This window comes from Hemicordylus capensis, chromosome 2, assembly GCF_027244095.1.
Source record: "Hemicordylus capensis ecotype Gifberg chromosome 2, rHemCap1.1.pri, whole genome shotgun sequence".
Lineage (NCBI taxonomy): Eukaryota > Metazoa > Chordata > Lepidosauria > Squamata > Cordylidae > Hemicordylus > Hemicordylus capensis.
This window is the reverse complement of record NC_069658.1, coordinates 384,212,782-384,229,961: the sequence shown is the minus strand read 5'-3', so window position 1 is coordinate 384,229,961 and position 17,180 is coordinate 384,212,782. Positions and strand designations below refer to the sequence as shown.

The window sequence follows — 17,180 nt, the reverse complement described above, 5'->3', positions numbered from 1 at the left end:
ATACTGGTCAGCTAACTGAGGAGTGATCCTAACTGGGAAGAATGTGCCCAAATGAAAAGAACACATTCCTGACATGGAGACTAGGTATCAATCCCACTGTTACCGTGCCTCTGAGGCTGCTCTCTGGTGAGCAGGGATGTTGTCATCCAAAAAGACTTTCAGTAGATACAAGCCCTTTATAGACTGAAAATCAACGAGGACAGTTTGGGACTAATTAATCTCACACTGCATACACAAGGCAGGAGAGGTACATCCCACATCACCACCATCTCGGATGCCTGCCATGTAGGCTTGTGCATTTGATCCTACTCTATTGTTCAGCTATGCTCACAGGGGTGAGTTTTCTAACAGGATCCTACAGAGAGCAAGAATATGCATTAAGGCTGCTCGTGTGGAGCACCAGGATCCACACAAATCCTGGCGCTCCCGTCCAGCCAAATCCAACTTCTAAGCCCAGCTTTTAGCCAAGGTTAAGGCAGCTGCCAGGATCATGTGTGAGCTTGAGCTACTTGCAGCCTGAGCACACACAGCGACATGAACCTAGAGTGCCCATCTCATGGGGGGCACTCTATTCTCCATGGGGGCATTCTCCATGGGGGCATTCTCCAATGCACTGCACTCGTTGACTGTGGGTTACCCGGAGGCCGGGACGCACCATCCTGGCCTCTGGAGAGCGGCACGGCAGAGCGCCCAAAGAAGAGGCACACTGCTGTCTGGGGGCGGGGAGACGATTTGGACCCTGCGTTCCCTCCCTGCTGCCCACGTGCAGATCGCGTGAATACCCATATTGTGTGAAATGAGACAAATCAGTAAAGTCCACATTTTCAAAGTCACCTGAATTGCAACTGTGCTTTGGCTTGATATAAGTGCCTTCTGGGTCCAATTCTATGTGATAAAAGTCCTAAAAGGTTTGGCTCTTAGCTAAAACACTGCTTTCTTCCCATACAGTCCAATCGTATTCATGTTTAATTGGAAAATAAAGTCCTATTTACGCATTACGTTCAACACTTTAATGAGTGTACATAGGTGCAGTTATTCACACGTCACAGGTATAGCAGTCACTTCATACCTGTGCCATGCATTTGAGGGGGCTGTACCCAGGCTCACTTTTAAAGCAGGTACAGTCATCCATACAAAAACATGTACAGTACCTGTACACTCCTACAACATGCAGGGCTAACATCTCACTAGGTTCAAGAAGACTTGAACTTGCACTCAGACCTTGAAAAAGAAATTGAGAGGAAAATCCTAAATAAAGATATACAATAAGAGAGGGCAAAGGGTGGTCTTAGCTGGTGAGGGGCACATACAATCCCCCTCCAATGCACCAGTTTGGTTTGTAGATGCCTCTCCCAGAAGAGAGAAAAGGAGGGACTAACCGGAATTATAGTTGCCAGAGAGCTCTCTAGGAATATGTTCATCAGCTACCAAAGGGACCTTTGTACCTCATCTGGAATATTCCCCTGAACCAGACTTTGCCAGTTTTTTCCTTAGGACCAGTTCCTCTAGCTGAATGACCTGTGGAGATGAGGCTCAAGGACAAGGTCAGGTTGAGACCAACCAACTGGGACATGGGGAAGTCACAGAGGGAATTGTTCTGCAGCCTGACCTATGTAGATACAAGTCCCACTGTGTTCAGCAGACCTTGCTTCCAGCCAAGCAGGTACAGAACTGCAACCTTCTATGGACCAACAGTACTGTTACAGGCTGTTGCTGGCAGCTATTTCTGGCTGTAGAACCTTTTTGTTGCTGCAGCACACCTGCTGGGACTTGGCAATTGCCATAAAATAAAATTTAAAAAGATACCAACGCTTGGATTTGGCCTGTGGGTCAAAGGTTTCTCACACCAAACCAAGATCTCATGGTCACTCATGGTTTACTAAAGAACAGTAAACCCATGGTGACCTACACATTCTTTTGAAAATGTTACCATTACATGCTCAATGCCTTAGTGTCCCTTTCTACAAAATAAATACAATGGTGCTTTCTTTGACAAAAGCTCTTATCCGTGAATAGAGAGCCCCACTGGTGAAACCCATAATCTCTGGAAATCAACAGTAAAAGTCTTAGGCTAGAGAAGCAGGGCAGAGGAGGAGCCCTTGATGCATTCTTGCAAGCTTGTTTTATGGCTGACCAATCAAATCTTAACTGCTTCCCAGTAGTGATTCTTCAAACAAATCAACTGGAACAATTCCCAGTTTACAGCATTTTCTTGGAAAAGGGGGGGCACCCTTATTATTCTAACAGTGTAGCAGAATGTCTTCTGATACCACAGCAATCCATTATGCTTGGAAATGTTGCCAGTTTTGTATTAGAGGGGTTACCTTGCTGTTGACTACATCAGACTCATGCTCACTTGCACTGCGCACGATCCAGCAGAATGTGGAGGCACTCCATATGTGCTGTAACCCTGCCCATCAGCCCTACACTGGGAATGCTGCAACATGACTAGACATTCCTTGAAAGCCAAGGCCCAGCTGCACCTCCCCATAGGCAGCAGACAGCTCCTCCCCAGGCCCCTGGTGAGAGGTTACTCCCAAGCAGGAGCAGTGTCAGGCTCAAAAGCTTGGGGATTAGCAAGCTACTGATGTATGATCGTGAACTGCAGGAGGAATACCAGGAATGAATGGGTGTCATGCAGTGTGCGGTCAGCATATCATGTGAAGATGGGGAGAGGGTTAAAATACATTCTGTGGGGAGCTTCTCAACACTATGCTCTTGGTCTGCAACTGGACTGGGCACATACTGTACTTATTATAGAGCAGGAGGAGAAAACATGTAGCCCATTAAGGTTTGTAACAGGATGGCTTTTGTTAGATTCCTAAGACTCGTCGCTTTTGTATTTTCAAACAAAGATTGCCACCTTTGCAGTTGCAGAGAAGAGTTCAACAACATGCCAGAACTAAGCAGCCAAAAGGAAACCCAGTTTCAGTCAGGCTGCAGTCCCATGCTCAGTTACATGGTAGCAAGTCCCACTGAACATAGTGGCCAACATTCTGCAGAGTGCAGCCTCAGTGTTAGCAAGCTGCTGGGAGTGAAGCTCGGGTGAAAGGCAGCCCCAAAGCTGTTGTGGAACTCCTTAAAACAGTGCATGGGCTTTGCGTTAATTCCAGTGCACAGAACATTGGCCAATGAGACTTACTTCCCAGTAAGCATGCACAGGATGTCATTATTCCCTGCAAGGGACTCCACAAAGCCACAAGGGACTCCAAAAACTGCCATTAGGCCCTGCAAGGGAGCACTCAAGGGTGCCAATGGCAGTTTTCTTTCCAGGGCTAATAGCACCTGCAGAGGGGATTATCATCAGAACCTGGTGGGAGGGGAAAGGATTAAATTGCCCCACCCTGCATGCCATGGTCCTGGTCCCCTGCCCCACCATGCCTGTTATTCCCTCTTCACTGGCTGGCCATGCACTAAACATTGGCACGTCTGCCTGTCCGCACATTGTGCAGGTCTCTATGCATATACAGTTGTAAACACTAAGGGTCTTCCATGCGATCAGAAACCTTGTGAGACCAAAAGTTCCACTCACTTGCACTGTGTGCAAGCCCCAACTTGCACACAGCTGTACAAGAGTCCCATAGATGTCAGTCAATAGAGCCAGGCAAAGTGGTCCCTCTTCACTCCTCCTCCTCTTTCATGTGTTCACTGACCACATGGCGATTTCACCTAAAGAGGGCTAAGATATCCAGAGCTCAAAATATAGTTGCGGTGCTCTCATCTTAAGACAAGGAAGCTGTGGTCATGGTGGCCAGTAGGGAAGTCTAGGTGGGCCTGTCTCTGTGCATGAGATCTGACAGGGGGGTGGAGGGGAGGGGAGGGGTCATCCTAGAATATGGCTCAGCACAAGGTTCTCTTCTGCTTCAATCCATCCTTGGCTGTAAAGAATTTACTTATACCGAACACCCAAGACTTGTCTTTTGGGATAAGGAAGGCATCCCTTCACCATACATTTGTGAAATATGGATCTTCCTTTAATATAAACATCCGCTGCTAAGAGCAAGAATTACTTAGCTGTGCAAACAACATCCCCAATTTCCAGGGTGCCACTAAGTGCATCCTTTTATATTTGAAATACAAGCACAGCCAAATTGTGCTGTGCATGAGTGACTCTGAAATAGCATGCCCAGCCTGCATATATAGCCGTGCCTAAACTAATGCCACCAACTGCTGAATAAGGACATAACTATAGTGTGTAAATCTGTTACATTGTTACACAGGGGCATCCAGACTGTCTAGTCGGAACTGATACCACTAGGGGCCAGCAGAGAGGCACAAGAAGAGAGCATCATACACAAGCGCACACACACCCATTTTGCAAAGAGTTCCCTCTTCTGGGAAATACAAGCCATTGGCCTTGCTGCTTTTAGCATAGTTAAAACTAGCATTACAGCAAACTGCTGAAGAACCCTCCCGATGCGAAGCACCCACAATTCCATTAACATACAACTGGCTGATTAGGAGTCTTTTCAACCTAAAGGATTACAGAGCTCTCCACCAGCAAAAACACAACAGCTCTTTGTTGGCCAAAGTTCCTGCATAAACCTCCAACAGGGACCTTTCTTTCGCAGGGCAAATGTAACTCCAGCATCACCACATGCATGCTGGAATTCACTGGCTTTATGAAGCCAAGTTCCCTCTAGTTAGTTCCTGTGGAACCAGGGGCTGTCTGGAGATATGCTGCCACTGGAAAAATGCCTCCCATTATGCAGAAGGTAAACAGAACTAGACCTACAGGGAAATACAAATGCAGTAAAAGAAGAATTGAGGTGCATTTTTTAAAAAGCAAACAAGCAACCAACTAACTACTGCTCCAAATCTATGAAGGGGTTGAATCTGGTCCCATTCTACCAGTTTCAGGTTCCTGACTGTCATCTTCTACAGAGTCACTAGCCAGTTCCAAGATGACACATTTCCAAAACCTGAACGAACTCCAGGCAACCTCATCCCCAGCAGCCTCGGCTCTCTCATCTATGCTGTAATGACCAACCCCCAACTGCTATCAAGGACTTGTTCCTGAACTTACATCAAATGAGCAATCCCACTGATTTTGTGTTAAGGAGCTTTCACTCATGTAAGAGGGCAGGAGATGATTGTCAGATCCTGATGCAGACTCTGATTATCTCTACACCAAAGACAGTGGAGTTATTCCAGAAATCCACAGACAACTCGGTGCAAGAAGTGGCCCTCAACATGACCACAGGTTTGCCTCTCTCAAACAAGTAAGACAAAATCTCCCCACCACCACCACCACCTTTCAAGATTAGTCTTCTATTCTTCTTGATGCCTGTGGGATCATTCTAGGTGAGATGATTTAAGGATAGAGACCTCAGGAGAAAATACTAATGAGTTAGGAAAAAACCAATTAGAATTTTGCTTTTGAGATTTCTTTCCTAAAGTACTTTGATTTGAGTTTCAGTTAGTGCAGAAATGATAATCACCACTGACAGTGCCAAATTCAATCATTTCCAAAAATTGGCAAGAACCAAGCTCAACTCGGAAGGCCCATTAAACCCCCAAACTCTGCAAGTAGTACAGTGTATTAAGCAAACTTCTAATTTGCTAGAGGCAAATTGCAATAACAGCTGGTGTTTATGTTTTCAAAGGGAGAAGACTATTGCTTCTTTGTCCTTTATGCTTTGGGGCAATCCAAGATCTTTTACACTGGGAATAAAATAACTTTGGGTCAAACTACATGGGATGCTTAGTTGCGTGAATGTTTTCCCCAAGAGGTTTTTAAAAATAAAATGATTGTTTTTTTAAAAGCAGCTGTGGGAAGCGGCAATCTAGATCAAAAATTCACTGGGAGAGGGAACTCCTTCCCTGAGAACATTTTGCCTATCAAAATTGTTCCCTCTGAGCTGCTTTTCACCCAGTTGGAGGGGAGAATACAGGTATCAAGCCATTTTTAATGGAAAGGCAGGATATAAACTCTTCAACAAATTCTGATATCTGTGCAAAAATTAGTTTAGGAAGGAATATTTATAAGAACACAGCATGGAGGAAAGGCGATCAGAGGATCCTCTGCACATAAAGTTCTGATCTAGAAAGCAGCTTTCCACAACTGCTTTGAACATTTAAAAACAACAATAACCAAGGGAAGCAATCAAGTGTCTGTGCGAGCCACTTGTAATTTGACCCTCAGTATGCCTGCAAAGAGCTTTCTGAATCTGAAATGTAAGCCTGTCACATTGCAGTCAGAGATTCTACTGACTCTTGATCAACAATATCTTTTTCTCTTCTGTTTTGCTGTTGTTGAAACCCAGCCTGAGGAAGAGTTCTATCCAACTTGAATGTGTCCCCACTAATGTGTGGCTTTGACTTGGCTTTATGTTAACTTGGCTGCTGACCAAACTAGCCCAGTTTGGGAACCGTCCATGTGTGCCTGTTTTGTGATCGATCCTGTTCTTGTAAAAAGCAAGATAGGAGGTGGGCAGAAGTGATTATCTGCAAGGCTCCTGCTGGGTAGGAGACTAGATTCTACCCAGCTGCTGAATGAAATAGAAGGAAAAACTCTCCTACCCAGAAGAAACCTTGCAGATTATCACTGCCAGCAACTCCTATCTTGTTTTTCACTCACGCACAATCACAACACAGGAATGTGCACTGTTCCCCAACTTGGGTAGGATGCTTGTCCTACCCTGTTTCTGATTGTGTGAACTGCCTTATTGTAGAGTCATGAATTTCAAGTTAGATTTGTATATTTCAAAATACCAAATAAGTTAGAGCCACTGAACATCTGAGGCCATGGACTTCAAATTACTTAGTAATTAATAGGACTAAAAACTCAGTTTCAAGCTTTGATTTGAAAGAGTCATCATCAATTTGATTCCAGTTTTAGAGAAATAGGGCTGGGAGGCATTTAAAAATGGGGCCATTCCTACTGTGTAACCCAGCCCAAGTGTCATGTTAACAGAAGTGCTTCGGGTCTGAATCTCAAGGTGATTCAACATGAAGTTACTCAAGTCGAGTAACAGCCCAGATACAGCATGAGATAACTCCATTATCTGTGTGGCTCTGATGGAGAAAGGAATGATTGCAATAGTTAAGTGCCCTCAAAGCTGCACAGCCTTGGAGATGTGAATGACAGCTGGGGAAGGTAATAATGTCCATAATATAGATTGTAGTACTTGGCTTTGTTCCTCTAAGACCATTCTCAGAACTGCAACAAACCACAAATAGAAAGATGATTGGTGAACAAATTAGAAGGGCTATTCGAACATCTCTGAAAGATCTTCTCTTTCAGAAACCCAAATGCGTGTCTCAAGCAGTTGCCAGAGCTGCCAAAAAGTACAACAACTTGATCTGGGTGGAGCATGTGGTTGTTGATAAAAAGAACCACCCAGAGCGACTGAGCATTTGTGAAGGGAAAACTGAAAAAGAGTTCAGCTAGGGTCATTACACTGACCTTGTTATTTCTTTTACCTCCTTTCATGGACAAAACCCTGCTTTCTGTTACACGCCTGCAAGGATGCCAACTGTATACATTGCTGGGAGAATGCTTTTCTCCCCGCCCTGCACAGAAGCAAGTTACTAGTACATAAAGAGTACTCTTGCCTCTATCAAGTCCAGTGGTTGGTTGGTTTTATTCAATCCAGTAAACTACTTTGGGTGCCTTGGTCAAGGCAGAAAGGCAATATAAAAATGGAACATATAAATAAGTATAAATAAATAACCAGTCTGATGTATTTAGAAAGTTTACAAACAGGTCATGGTGGAGGCAGCTATCCTCTGCAGTCTGTTTCCAGCATCCAGTAATCAGAAGTACTGTATAATGCTGATGAACTAAAAGCTTTCACTACTAGCTATCATAGCTAATAGTCACTGAAAGGAACCAGGGCTGTAGAGAAAAATACCATGGTCCAGGGGCCCTCCTCCACCCTTCCTTCAAATGTGGCCAGTTATTAGTAATAGCATGTTGAGGGGCCCTCAGCCTAGTGGTTGGGAGAGAGCTGGTCTTGTGGTAGCAAGCATGACCTGTCCCCATAGCTAAGCAGGGTCTGCCGTGGTTGCATCTGAATGGGAGACTTGATGTGTGAGCACTGCCCCCTCAGAGGATGAAGCCACTCTGGGAAGAGCAGAAGGTTTCAAGTTCCCTCCCTGGCTTCTCCAGGATAGGGCTGAGAGAGATTCCTGCCTGCAACCTTGGAGAAGCCACTGCTGCCAGTCTGTGAAGACAATACTGAGCTAGATGGACCAATGGTCTGACTCAGTATATGGCAGTTTTCTATGTCCCTATGTTCCTAGTATAGTGCAGGGGCTGTTTGCCCCCTTGGCTCCACTTCTCTGCACTCCTGGACAGAAGAATCACACACACACACACACACCCTGAACCCTAGTGGTCATCACAATATCCTGTGGCAACTGGTGTCATAAGTGTTACTAGATAATCCCAAGTTCTAGCAGGTTGTTTAAAAAAAAAAATAGAAAGAGAACAATTTCTACATATACGATCTCTCCATATCTTCCATAATTTATAATCCTTTATCAAGTTCTTTCTCTGTTGGCTTTTCCCCCTCACCTAACTTTGCCTCTCTAGTCTTTCTTCAAACTGAAGATGGTCCACTCCCTGATTATTTTGTAGTCCTTTTCTGTATCTCCCTCAGCACAATAATATTATTTTTTTAAGATGGAATTACCAGACTGAGAGCCATGCATAGCCTTACACAGTCTCTTCTGCCGTTCTTTTGTCCTTTAAACTGGCTTTGAAGAAGTCGGGACAAATCTCTCCCAATCTGCTTGGAATTTTGCCTTCATGAACAGTTTAATGTCATCTGTCAACTTGGCTGTGGTTCTATTCACTTCAGACCATTTATGAATTAAGCTAAATAGCACTAATCTCAATACAGATCAGTGAGGGAACCTGCTGTTCACTTCCCTCCATTGAGAAAATTGGCCATTTATTTATACTCTTGGCTTCCTGTCTTTTAACTAGTTATTAGCCTCTTATCCCAAAGCTGCCAAGTTTCCTTAGGAACACTGGGTGAGGAATTCTGTCAAAACCATTTTGTAAATTCAGAAATAGCCATATACTTATACATCTGCTACATATGCAGTAAAAATAATCATGATATTCTCCTGATCAACCTTTTGGTTTCTTCATAGCATTCTGACATTACGGAGTATAATAATGCTTGTGGTTCAAATATCCTTGAATGCAGAAAGATCATTTATGATCACCAAGTAGGAATCACCGATTTCTGAATTATCTGACTGCAGAGTTGTTAATATAAGACACCTCTGGGCATTAAGCTATTGAAATAGCCAAAGTGGAATGCATGAACAAGACATATGCAATGATATTCACAAAGACTGCAAGTATAGGCCACCTCCAGCCTCAAAGGCAGGATGCCTCTGAGTACCCGTTGAAGGGGAGCATGCCCTCAACTCCTGCCTGTGGCTTCCAGTGGCATCTGATGGGCCACTGTGTGAAACAGGATGCTGGACTAGATGGGCCTTGGACCTGGTCCAGCAGGGCTGTTCTTATGTTCTTATGATTAACCAACCAATAGTTAAAGCGAGCAGAAATAAGGGACACTCAGAAAACAAAAGCTTTGCAGATAAGGAAAACATTTCCAGGAGTATTTCCTTCAACACAGGCCCTAGTTTCACAAACCATGGCTATGACACTTTTATAGCACAGTCCTAGTGACTTCAGTGGGACCTACACCCAGGTAAGTATGTATAGTTTTGCAGCCTTCATATAGAAAATGTATCAAATTCTCAGTTTTCTATAAATTTTGAATTGGAAAACTTCCCCATGAAAATTTCCCCCTCATTTGCATAACTATTTTCCTCAAAAAAAAGTTACTATACACATTTTCCTGCTGCTGTAGATAAGTTGTGATCTGATCTGGCATGTCACCTGACCTATTTATACAGTTTTTTAAAACCCAGCTTATTAGTTTCCCCTCACTGTACCTCTAAAGTTTTTCGTAGTCAAGTGGTAATTTTAGAAGTGGGAAGTTTTCCATGGAGGAGAGCTGGTCTTGTGGTAGCAATCATGACTTGTCCCCTTAGCTAACCAGGGTCTGCCCTGGTTGCATATGAATGGGAGACTTGATGTGTGAGCACTGTAAGATATTCCCCTCATGGAACGGAGCCACTCTGGGAAGAGCACAGGGGTTCCAAGTTCCCTCCCTGGCATCTCCAAGATAGGGCTGAGAAAGATCCCTGCTTGCAGCCTTGGAGAAGCCACTGCCAGTCTGTGTAGACCAGGGCTGCTCAACTTCGGCCCTCCTGCAGATGTTGGCCTACAATTCCCATAATCCCTGGCTATTGGCCACTGTGGCTGGGGATTATGGGAGTTGTAGTTCAAAAACAGCTGGGGGGCCTAAGTTGAGCAGGCCTGGTGTAGACAATACTGAGCTAGATGGACCTATGGTCTGACTCAGTATATGGCAGCTTCCTATGTTCCATGCCACATCTCCACAAAACCATTGTGACCCAAACCTGTAGAATTTTTATATACGGGGAAGTGAAACTGAAAGACAGTAAGTACATGGAAAAGGAGAAATTTGAACCTAGATCTCTTGATTATGTTTAAGACTTTGTTCTCTGGACTACTCATTTGGGGTCACACTTATACAGGTATTACTGCATCATTCCTTTTGCTATCCTGCTCAAAATGTGAATGAATCCGAGATTTCCCTGGCCTCCAGATCACCACACTTCTTCCGGAAGTGGAACTTGTGTGGGCAAGTGAGCAGCACAGCCAAGAAAACAATGAGGATCATTTAGGGGGAAGCTAGATGCAATCCTGCCTTTCCCCCCACCCACCCTCCCCATCCCTGCACCATTAGGTCAACCTTGTTATGCTGAACACAGGTACAGCTGTACAGCTCCTATGTGTATCATGCATTTGAGGGGTCTGTACCCAGGTTCACTTTTAAAATTAGTGCAGGCACAGTCATTCAGACAAAAATATGTAAGAGTGTGCCGATATCTAAATAAGGGTATAACATAATGTCTGAAAGGGGCTCAAGAAATTAAATAGGCCAACATGCTGCTGATTAGGTGGCTGGGTTTGCCAAAAGATTTGGCAAGAAGCTGGACACACTTGTTGACTCAAGCAACACTTGTTTAATGGTGAAGGGAACAGTGCAAGGTATAAACATCAATAGGGCAAAGCTGCGAGAATTTTGTCCAAATTGTGAGATTTTGCACAAACAAGCTACCAGGACTAGCTTCCTATCAAGTATGTTTCAAAAAAGTATCACCGGGTATAAGACATGATAAAGGATGATAGTTCTTTTTAAAAGGTTTTTTTTTTGCGGGGGGGCGGCGGGGGGCTCTATACCAAGTTGAGAAAATTCCAACCAGAATCCTCACCATTTGTGGATGACGGCAAGCAGTGAAATGGACTCAGGGTGGCGCTGCAGTTCTGCCAGAGGTCTGACGTGTGCCCATTCACAACAACCCATTGCTGAAAGAGAAAGGCAGACTCATGAGAGGGGGCAAAATCAAGCTGAAACTGAATACCAAAGAAAACCCTGTTTTAAAATAAATACATTTCCTAGTGCAATTTCACAGGTATGTTCATCCTTGCTTAATTTTGAATCTATAAGTGTCAAAATGAATCAATTATGTGCTATGAAAAACTTTAAAAGAAGCACTTTTTCAACACATGCATGCAATGCACAAATTAAAAGGCTTCTTTCCAAAAGTGAATACACAAATGCAGACATGGCTATTTAGACTGACTGTGGAGAGAAAATCTCTTTGTGTCTTTTTATTCCTTTGATTCTGCTGCTGCTGCTACTGCAGCAGCAAAAAAAAGTTCAAATAAAAAACCATCTCTTTTAGTGTTTGCCAAATCTTTCAAGGGAAGGGAAAACCAGTTCCCCTCAACCCTCACCTCTCAGTAGCAGGGCTATGAGAATGGTTCTGCATGCACTCCTACAACATCTGTTAAGAGTTTTGTAAGTATTTTTATAAGACTTGCTTGAAAAGCATGCAAATAAAGCATGCCAGGAGTGAACGAGCTGCTCACACAATGAATTTCATTTAGGCATAGCCACATCTCTGCCTAAGGTAACTGCAGAGCTGTTGCCTGGAAATCTTTCTCCCAGAAGCTGGTTGTGATTGGAGAATGCACGAAAGGAGAATACACTCTGCACATGCTCAGATGAACTCTTTCCTGGTATTCAAAACAAGTTGTGGTAAATTAAGCAAAGCTTTAGATTTTCAGTTTTGCCTTTCATTTAACCCACTGAAAAAGAAATCTGAAGATATCATATAATTGAAAATACTGACCTATTTTGATATACACTCTCTCAAACACAAAGCTTCTTTGGTGAGGATCAAATGTCCTAGGATAGTAACAATGAAGCTATTTTGGAGCACAGTTTGGGCTGCAACTTCCACAAGTGTTTGTTCCTTTGAGAAATGACTGGGCTTTCACACTAATCTGTTCCATAAAGGAGCACTGCATTAAGAACCCGAACAACCCAACCCTAAGCATGCTAACTTAGATATTCTAGTGGATTTCATGGGATTTATTCCCAAGTAAGTGTGAATAGGCTGGCAGCCTTAAGAGTACTTTCTTGGAAGCAAACTCCTATGGATGCCAGTGAAATTATGCCCCAGTAAACATTATTAGGATCAGATTCCAACTCTCCCTACAACCGTTTTAGAATAAAATTTAAGAAAATACCATATGTAGCCCGGCTCTGACCTTGTGGTGCAGGTGCCATTGTATCAACAGCTCATGCCCTTATATACGCTCTTTTTTTTACAAGGATATCCGTTCTTGTTTTATTACCTTTTTTAGTTAAAATTCCAGGCCACTCAGATTCATTTACTGTCTGATCAGAATGATCTAATTTATTTAAATGTTGCACCATTTTGTTTTATAGTTTGTAAAATTCACTAAGAGTTAGTTAATTTGTCTTAGCTTATTGGGTAGTGGTTATCATCTTATCTAATTGTCTTATTTTGTTTTGTTAATCTTTTAACAAAACTTCTTATGCTTTTCTGGTCGTTGACCGTAATAAGGATTGAAAACCGGAAAAGATTCCAACTTCTGCTAAGCTTCTGGGTTATTCTGCACTTTATTAGCATGTGAGGAGCTAAAAAAACAAGGATGGAGGTGCATACTTACACTGACAATTGTAGAAACGAAGAGAAGGACAAGCACTGAAACGTGGAGCACAATGATCCCCAACAACAAAAGGAGCATTTTGGCAAAAGTCTCTGCTAGATCTGGAAAGAAAGAAAAACACCTTTAAGTAGAGCTTGAGAAACCATCTACCTGTGGTCAGCCCTGTTTGTATGTAAGATAGCGGAACGATGAGGCAAGCCAATCCTCTAGGAGTGAACAGCAGAGGGGGCTTCTGAGACAGAAAATAAATACACACACCATAAGGCTCAGTTTAAGGAGGCAAAATTTACAAGCCTATACCTCTGCTTTATAAACAGGAGGTGGCTAAGTGTGAGTTTGGGAGGGAACGTTTTCAGGGAGTTAACACAGAGATCTAAAAGGGGAAAGCACTAATCCAATTTTAAATAAATTCGTCTTGTATGTCTGAAGAATTCCTGCCAAACTGGCAAATTTGAAAAATGTGAGATTTGAAATAAACCAGACCAAGGAAGATTGACGCTGCTGGGGAAAGAGCAGTGGATGTACCCCAGATAGACAGAGGTGAAATATTTGTAATAATAAATGTTGCAGAACTCCCCACCTGTCCCCCCCCCAAATATTAGACTGTGGATTATTCCTTCTCAGGCACAATTTCATTTTTCCAGATTTGGAAAGTTTATGGTGACTCCTGGCATATAAAAGGAACTCAAATGCCATTTACATTCCTCAAAGTTTCCATTTAGCCCAGGGGCTCTCCTTGGAAACAGACGAAAATCAAATATCTGTTTTCTGAAGGGGTGCTGAAGAAACAGCTTCAAAGCAAAAATAAAGCAAAGTCTAAAATAAAGTAGGAAAACACAGTCACCCGCTTGAACCAGACCTCCACTGGCTCAGGGGGTTTAGGAGGCGGGGGAATGGAAACCGTTATGCCACAAAGCCACCATTCTTCATTGAATAATCAACATTTGGAGTCCATTAAACCACTAACCTTGCAAACTCACCCAGCCTAGCTAAACTCCCTGCTGCTGTACAAGATGACAAAGCTCTTTGGACAAACACAGAGATTCCCAAATGGTGCGATGGCCTTCACAGTGGAATTTGTTAGAGTGTGTGTGTGTGTGTGTGGGGGTAATATATCCCAGATATTCACAATGAGATGGAAAGTGAAGAGAAATGCTTTGGGGCGGGGGCCTACAGGGCCCACAAAAAGACAAATCATGCAGATGATTCAGAGCCGCTGGACAAGAAGATATTTGCAATAATACCCCAGTAAAGGATCAAAAAACTCCTTTGAGTTTTGAGACTGGGTGGCAGAGATCCGAGGAGAAATGCTCTCTCTCTATTTTCAATATAAATATATTAGCATGAACCCCGCCCCCCACACACACTCCGAAATCTGCCAAGGGACTTTTATAAAGAGCGGAATTTCCATGGCGGGGCGGTGGGGAGAGATCTACGTGCTAAAATGTTTCAGCCCGTTTCTAATTACATCAAACCCAACCCAGCCTGGTGTAGCTGACTTTCCTCCATGCGTGAAGCCATGGGGGCTCTGCAAGTCCCGCAGGTCCCATTAGAGCCAAGCAATTCAACTGACGATCGGATCCCTACTAGGTCCCACAGAATTCTGCCGGCTTGTGGGGGATGATAGGGGCGAAAGAAAGAAATCGGTAAATAGGCTGTGGCTGACTGTATTCTGAACGAGGATGAGCAGGTAAGGGCAAAGGGGCTGCTTTCGAAGAGGGCATTTGGGTGAAGATTCCCCAGCTGGGGAAAGATGCAAGCTACTTACTGCCCTGCAAGAGTTCGATCCCTGACCCGGGGCGGTTCTGCCTGCCGCTGCAAAGTGTCCCCGTCGAAAGCGAGTCCAATTCGAAGACGAGACGCCCGCGTGTCTCGGCACTCAAACCGATTGAGCCTGCAGGGGGCGGGAGCTGAAAAGTTTCGCCTCCAACCAAGAACAACGCCCCAATCGTGACTGAGTGCCAAGCGGGGTGTGTCTAGCAGACGGAGGAAAGCAGGCGGCCTGCCTGAGCCCCGTCTATAAATAATTTTCCGGAGACGGGGCGGGGGGAGCGATCGATTCGCTAACTAGGCTTCTTCCTTGGAACCCAGGGGAACTTCCTCCTCCAGAAGGGTCTCGCCATCCAACCGCCCCCCACCCCGCCATAGCCACGTGGAAAAATGAGGAACCAGAAATCATGGCCTGTTAAAGCAAGCCCAATTTCTCCAAAGGGGATGCCCGGCGCTCCCCAAGACCCTCTTCGGAATAAGTCCTCTCCTTGCTTAGTCTCGGGAAAGCAATGTTGAAGAACAAGGCAAGATCACGAGGCGGATGCGGATCGGATGCCCCGACGGTGCCCCCGAAGATCTCCGCTTACGGTCTCTCGTCCTGGAATGGCTGCGGAATGGATGCAAGTCCTGGGAGCCAATGCAGGGGTATGGAAACAATCTCCGCAGGCAGACACGGCGGCGATGGAGTTGCCTACTACGGACTCCGATCGCTGCTCCGGAGAAAGAAGAGACATCTCTGGCGGATCGAGAAAGGGTAGATGGGAACCGGTCTGGATGACGTGGATCGTCAGCACGATCCACGCTAGCCCAGACAGAGTAAATTAATTGCACTCTTTACGTACCTCTTTCCATAGCTTTTCCCGGGGGTGCGATTTATGATCTGACCAGTGATGTGTAGTTACAAATTCAGAAGTGCAGGCGCTCTCCTTGACAGCCCCCATGGCCATGCCCACCACCAAGCCGAGAAGTACCGGCGCTCGCTCCGTCCCTGCGCGTCCCCGCCGCCCCGCACTACACCCCTGGATTTGACATTCGCTTAACTACTCTAGCATGGACCAAAGCGACCAAGAGGTCAATTTATCTTTGCCCTACGGCTGCTCTTGATCCGATATCTTGGAAGGGGCCTGTCCACCTGTGTGTTTCATATCAGTGGCTTTTTAAACTGCTCTTTCCCTCGGTTGATGTGCACAAAATAAAGCTGCCCACTCCAGCCTTGTTTACGCCCCTGCCTCCAGCTGCTCACGCGGCTAAGTCTCGCGCCGCTTCCCTCACCCCTGAAACCTCACAACATCTCATCAGCTACTACACATGTCCACGTTGCTAACCTATCTGTTTTCTAAAGCAAAATCGACTACAGAATTGGCTTCCTCTTCCATTTTCGTTCAAATATTCACACGCGCGAATCCGATGGGGGGGGAAGGTTGAGAGCCCTTTACGATTTTCGTATTGAAGCTCGACCGGCATGCCCCGCTCCCTACAAACGATGCGGTAGAATTGAGACGAGTATCCGACCTAGGGAGTTGAGGATCATCTTTTACAGCCAGTCTGATCTATAAAGCTGGGATGATGATCTGGACTGGTCTGACACTCCGAGCCCTATGAGAGGTAAAGCTACAAAATCCTGATGGGCATTTGCCCCGCAAGGTGGACTTACCAGTGCCAAAGGGCGTGCGCTTCTTTGTACGATATTCCCTACAAAGAGAGAGCCAGGCGGTTTAAACTCCAGTTGCTGGATCCTATGCAGAAGAAGAGTTGCTCTCCAAACCACCCGTGTGTGTCTGCGTGTGGGGTCAGCCCTCGCTGTTGCAAACCCTTTACTGCAACTGCAGGTCTCGTGCCTGCCCAGTTTATTCAGCCCCAGTTCCAACGCCCAGATATGTCATGGTGGTCTGAGAGAGAACACCCTTACTATTTAAAGGGACAGCGCCTCTATCTTTATCCCCCAGCAGGGAACATAGTGAACACGCAGGGCCTATTTAGGGTGAGCAAAGGATTACTCCGCGGGGGAGTGGCCGTGCTGACATCTTAGTGGTGGGAAAGTTTGACGGAAACCCCCCGGAAGCAGCTAAAGGAATAAAAGTGTCAATCACTCTCTGACAGCTGTCATTCAGATACCAAAGCAAGCAGCAAAAAGAGCTGAGAAATACTTTGGCACTTAACCCCACAGGTACACAGTGATGCAGCCACAGGGCCTCTGCTTGTCTCCTAATGCCCAGGAATTCTGAGGCTTCATTTTGAAGGTTTCAAGAGCTGTTTAATACACTTGGCCCAAAGAAAGGGTGCACCAAAGGGACCTTCCTCAAGCTGC

The 17,180-nt window shown here is 44.9% G+C and overlaps 1 protein-coding gene across 3 annotated transcripts in view; it reads right to left on the bottom strand.

The window, feature by feature from the left end:
• The window catches only part of PMP22 (peripheral myelin protein 22), a 35,340-nt gene extending 18,545 nt beyond the window's left edge, over positions 1-16,795 (bottom strand). The window contains exons 1-3 of one of the 3 annotated variants that reach the window (XM_053303278.1): positions 16,527-16,795; positions 13,103-13,203; positions 11,332-11,425 (exon numbers count right to left, since the gene is read on the bottom strand). In XM_053303278.1, the coding sequence (XP_053159253.1) occupies positions 11,332-11,425; positions 13,103-13,180 (172 nt within the window). In that variant the 5' untranslated portion in view covers positions 13,181-13,203; positions 16,527-16,795. Of the gene's footprint in view, positions 1-11,331; positions 11,426-13,102; positions 13,204-14,870; positions 15,028-15,714; positions 16,036-16,526 lie in introns of those variants that run through there. The other 2 variants (XM_053303277.1, XM_053303279.1) reach the window with 2 other exon arrangements.
• Between the last annotated feature and the right edge of the window lie 385 nt (positions 16,796-17,180).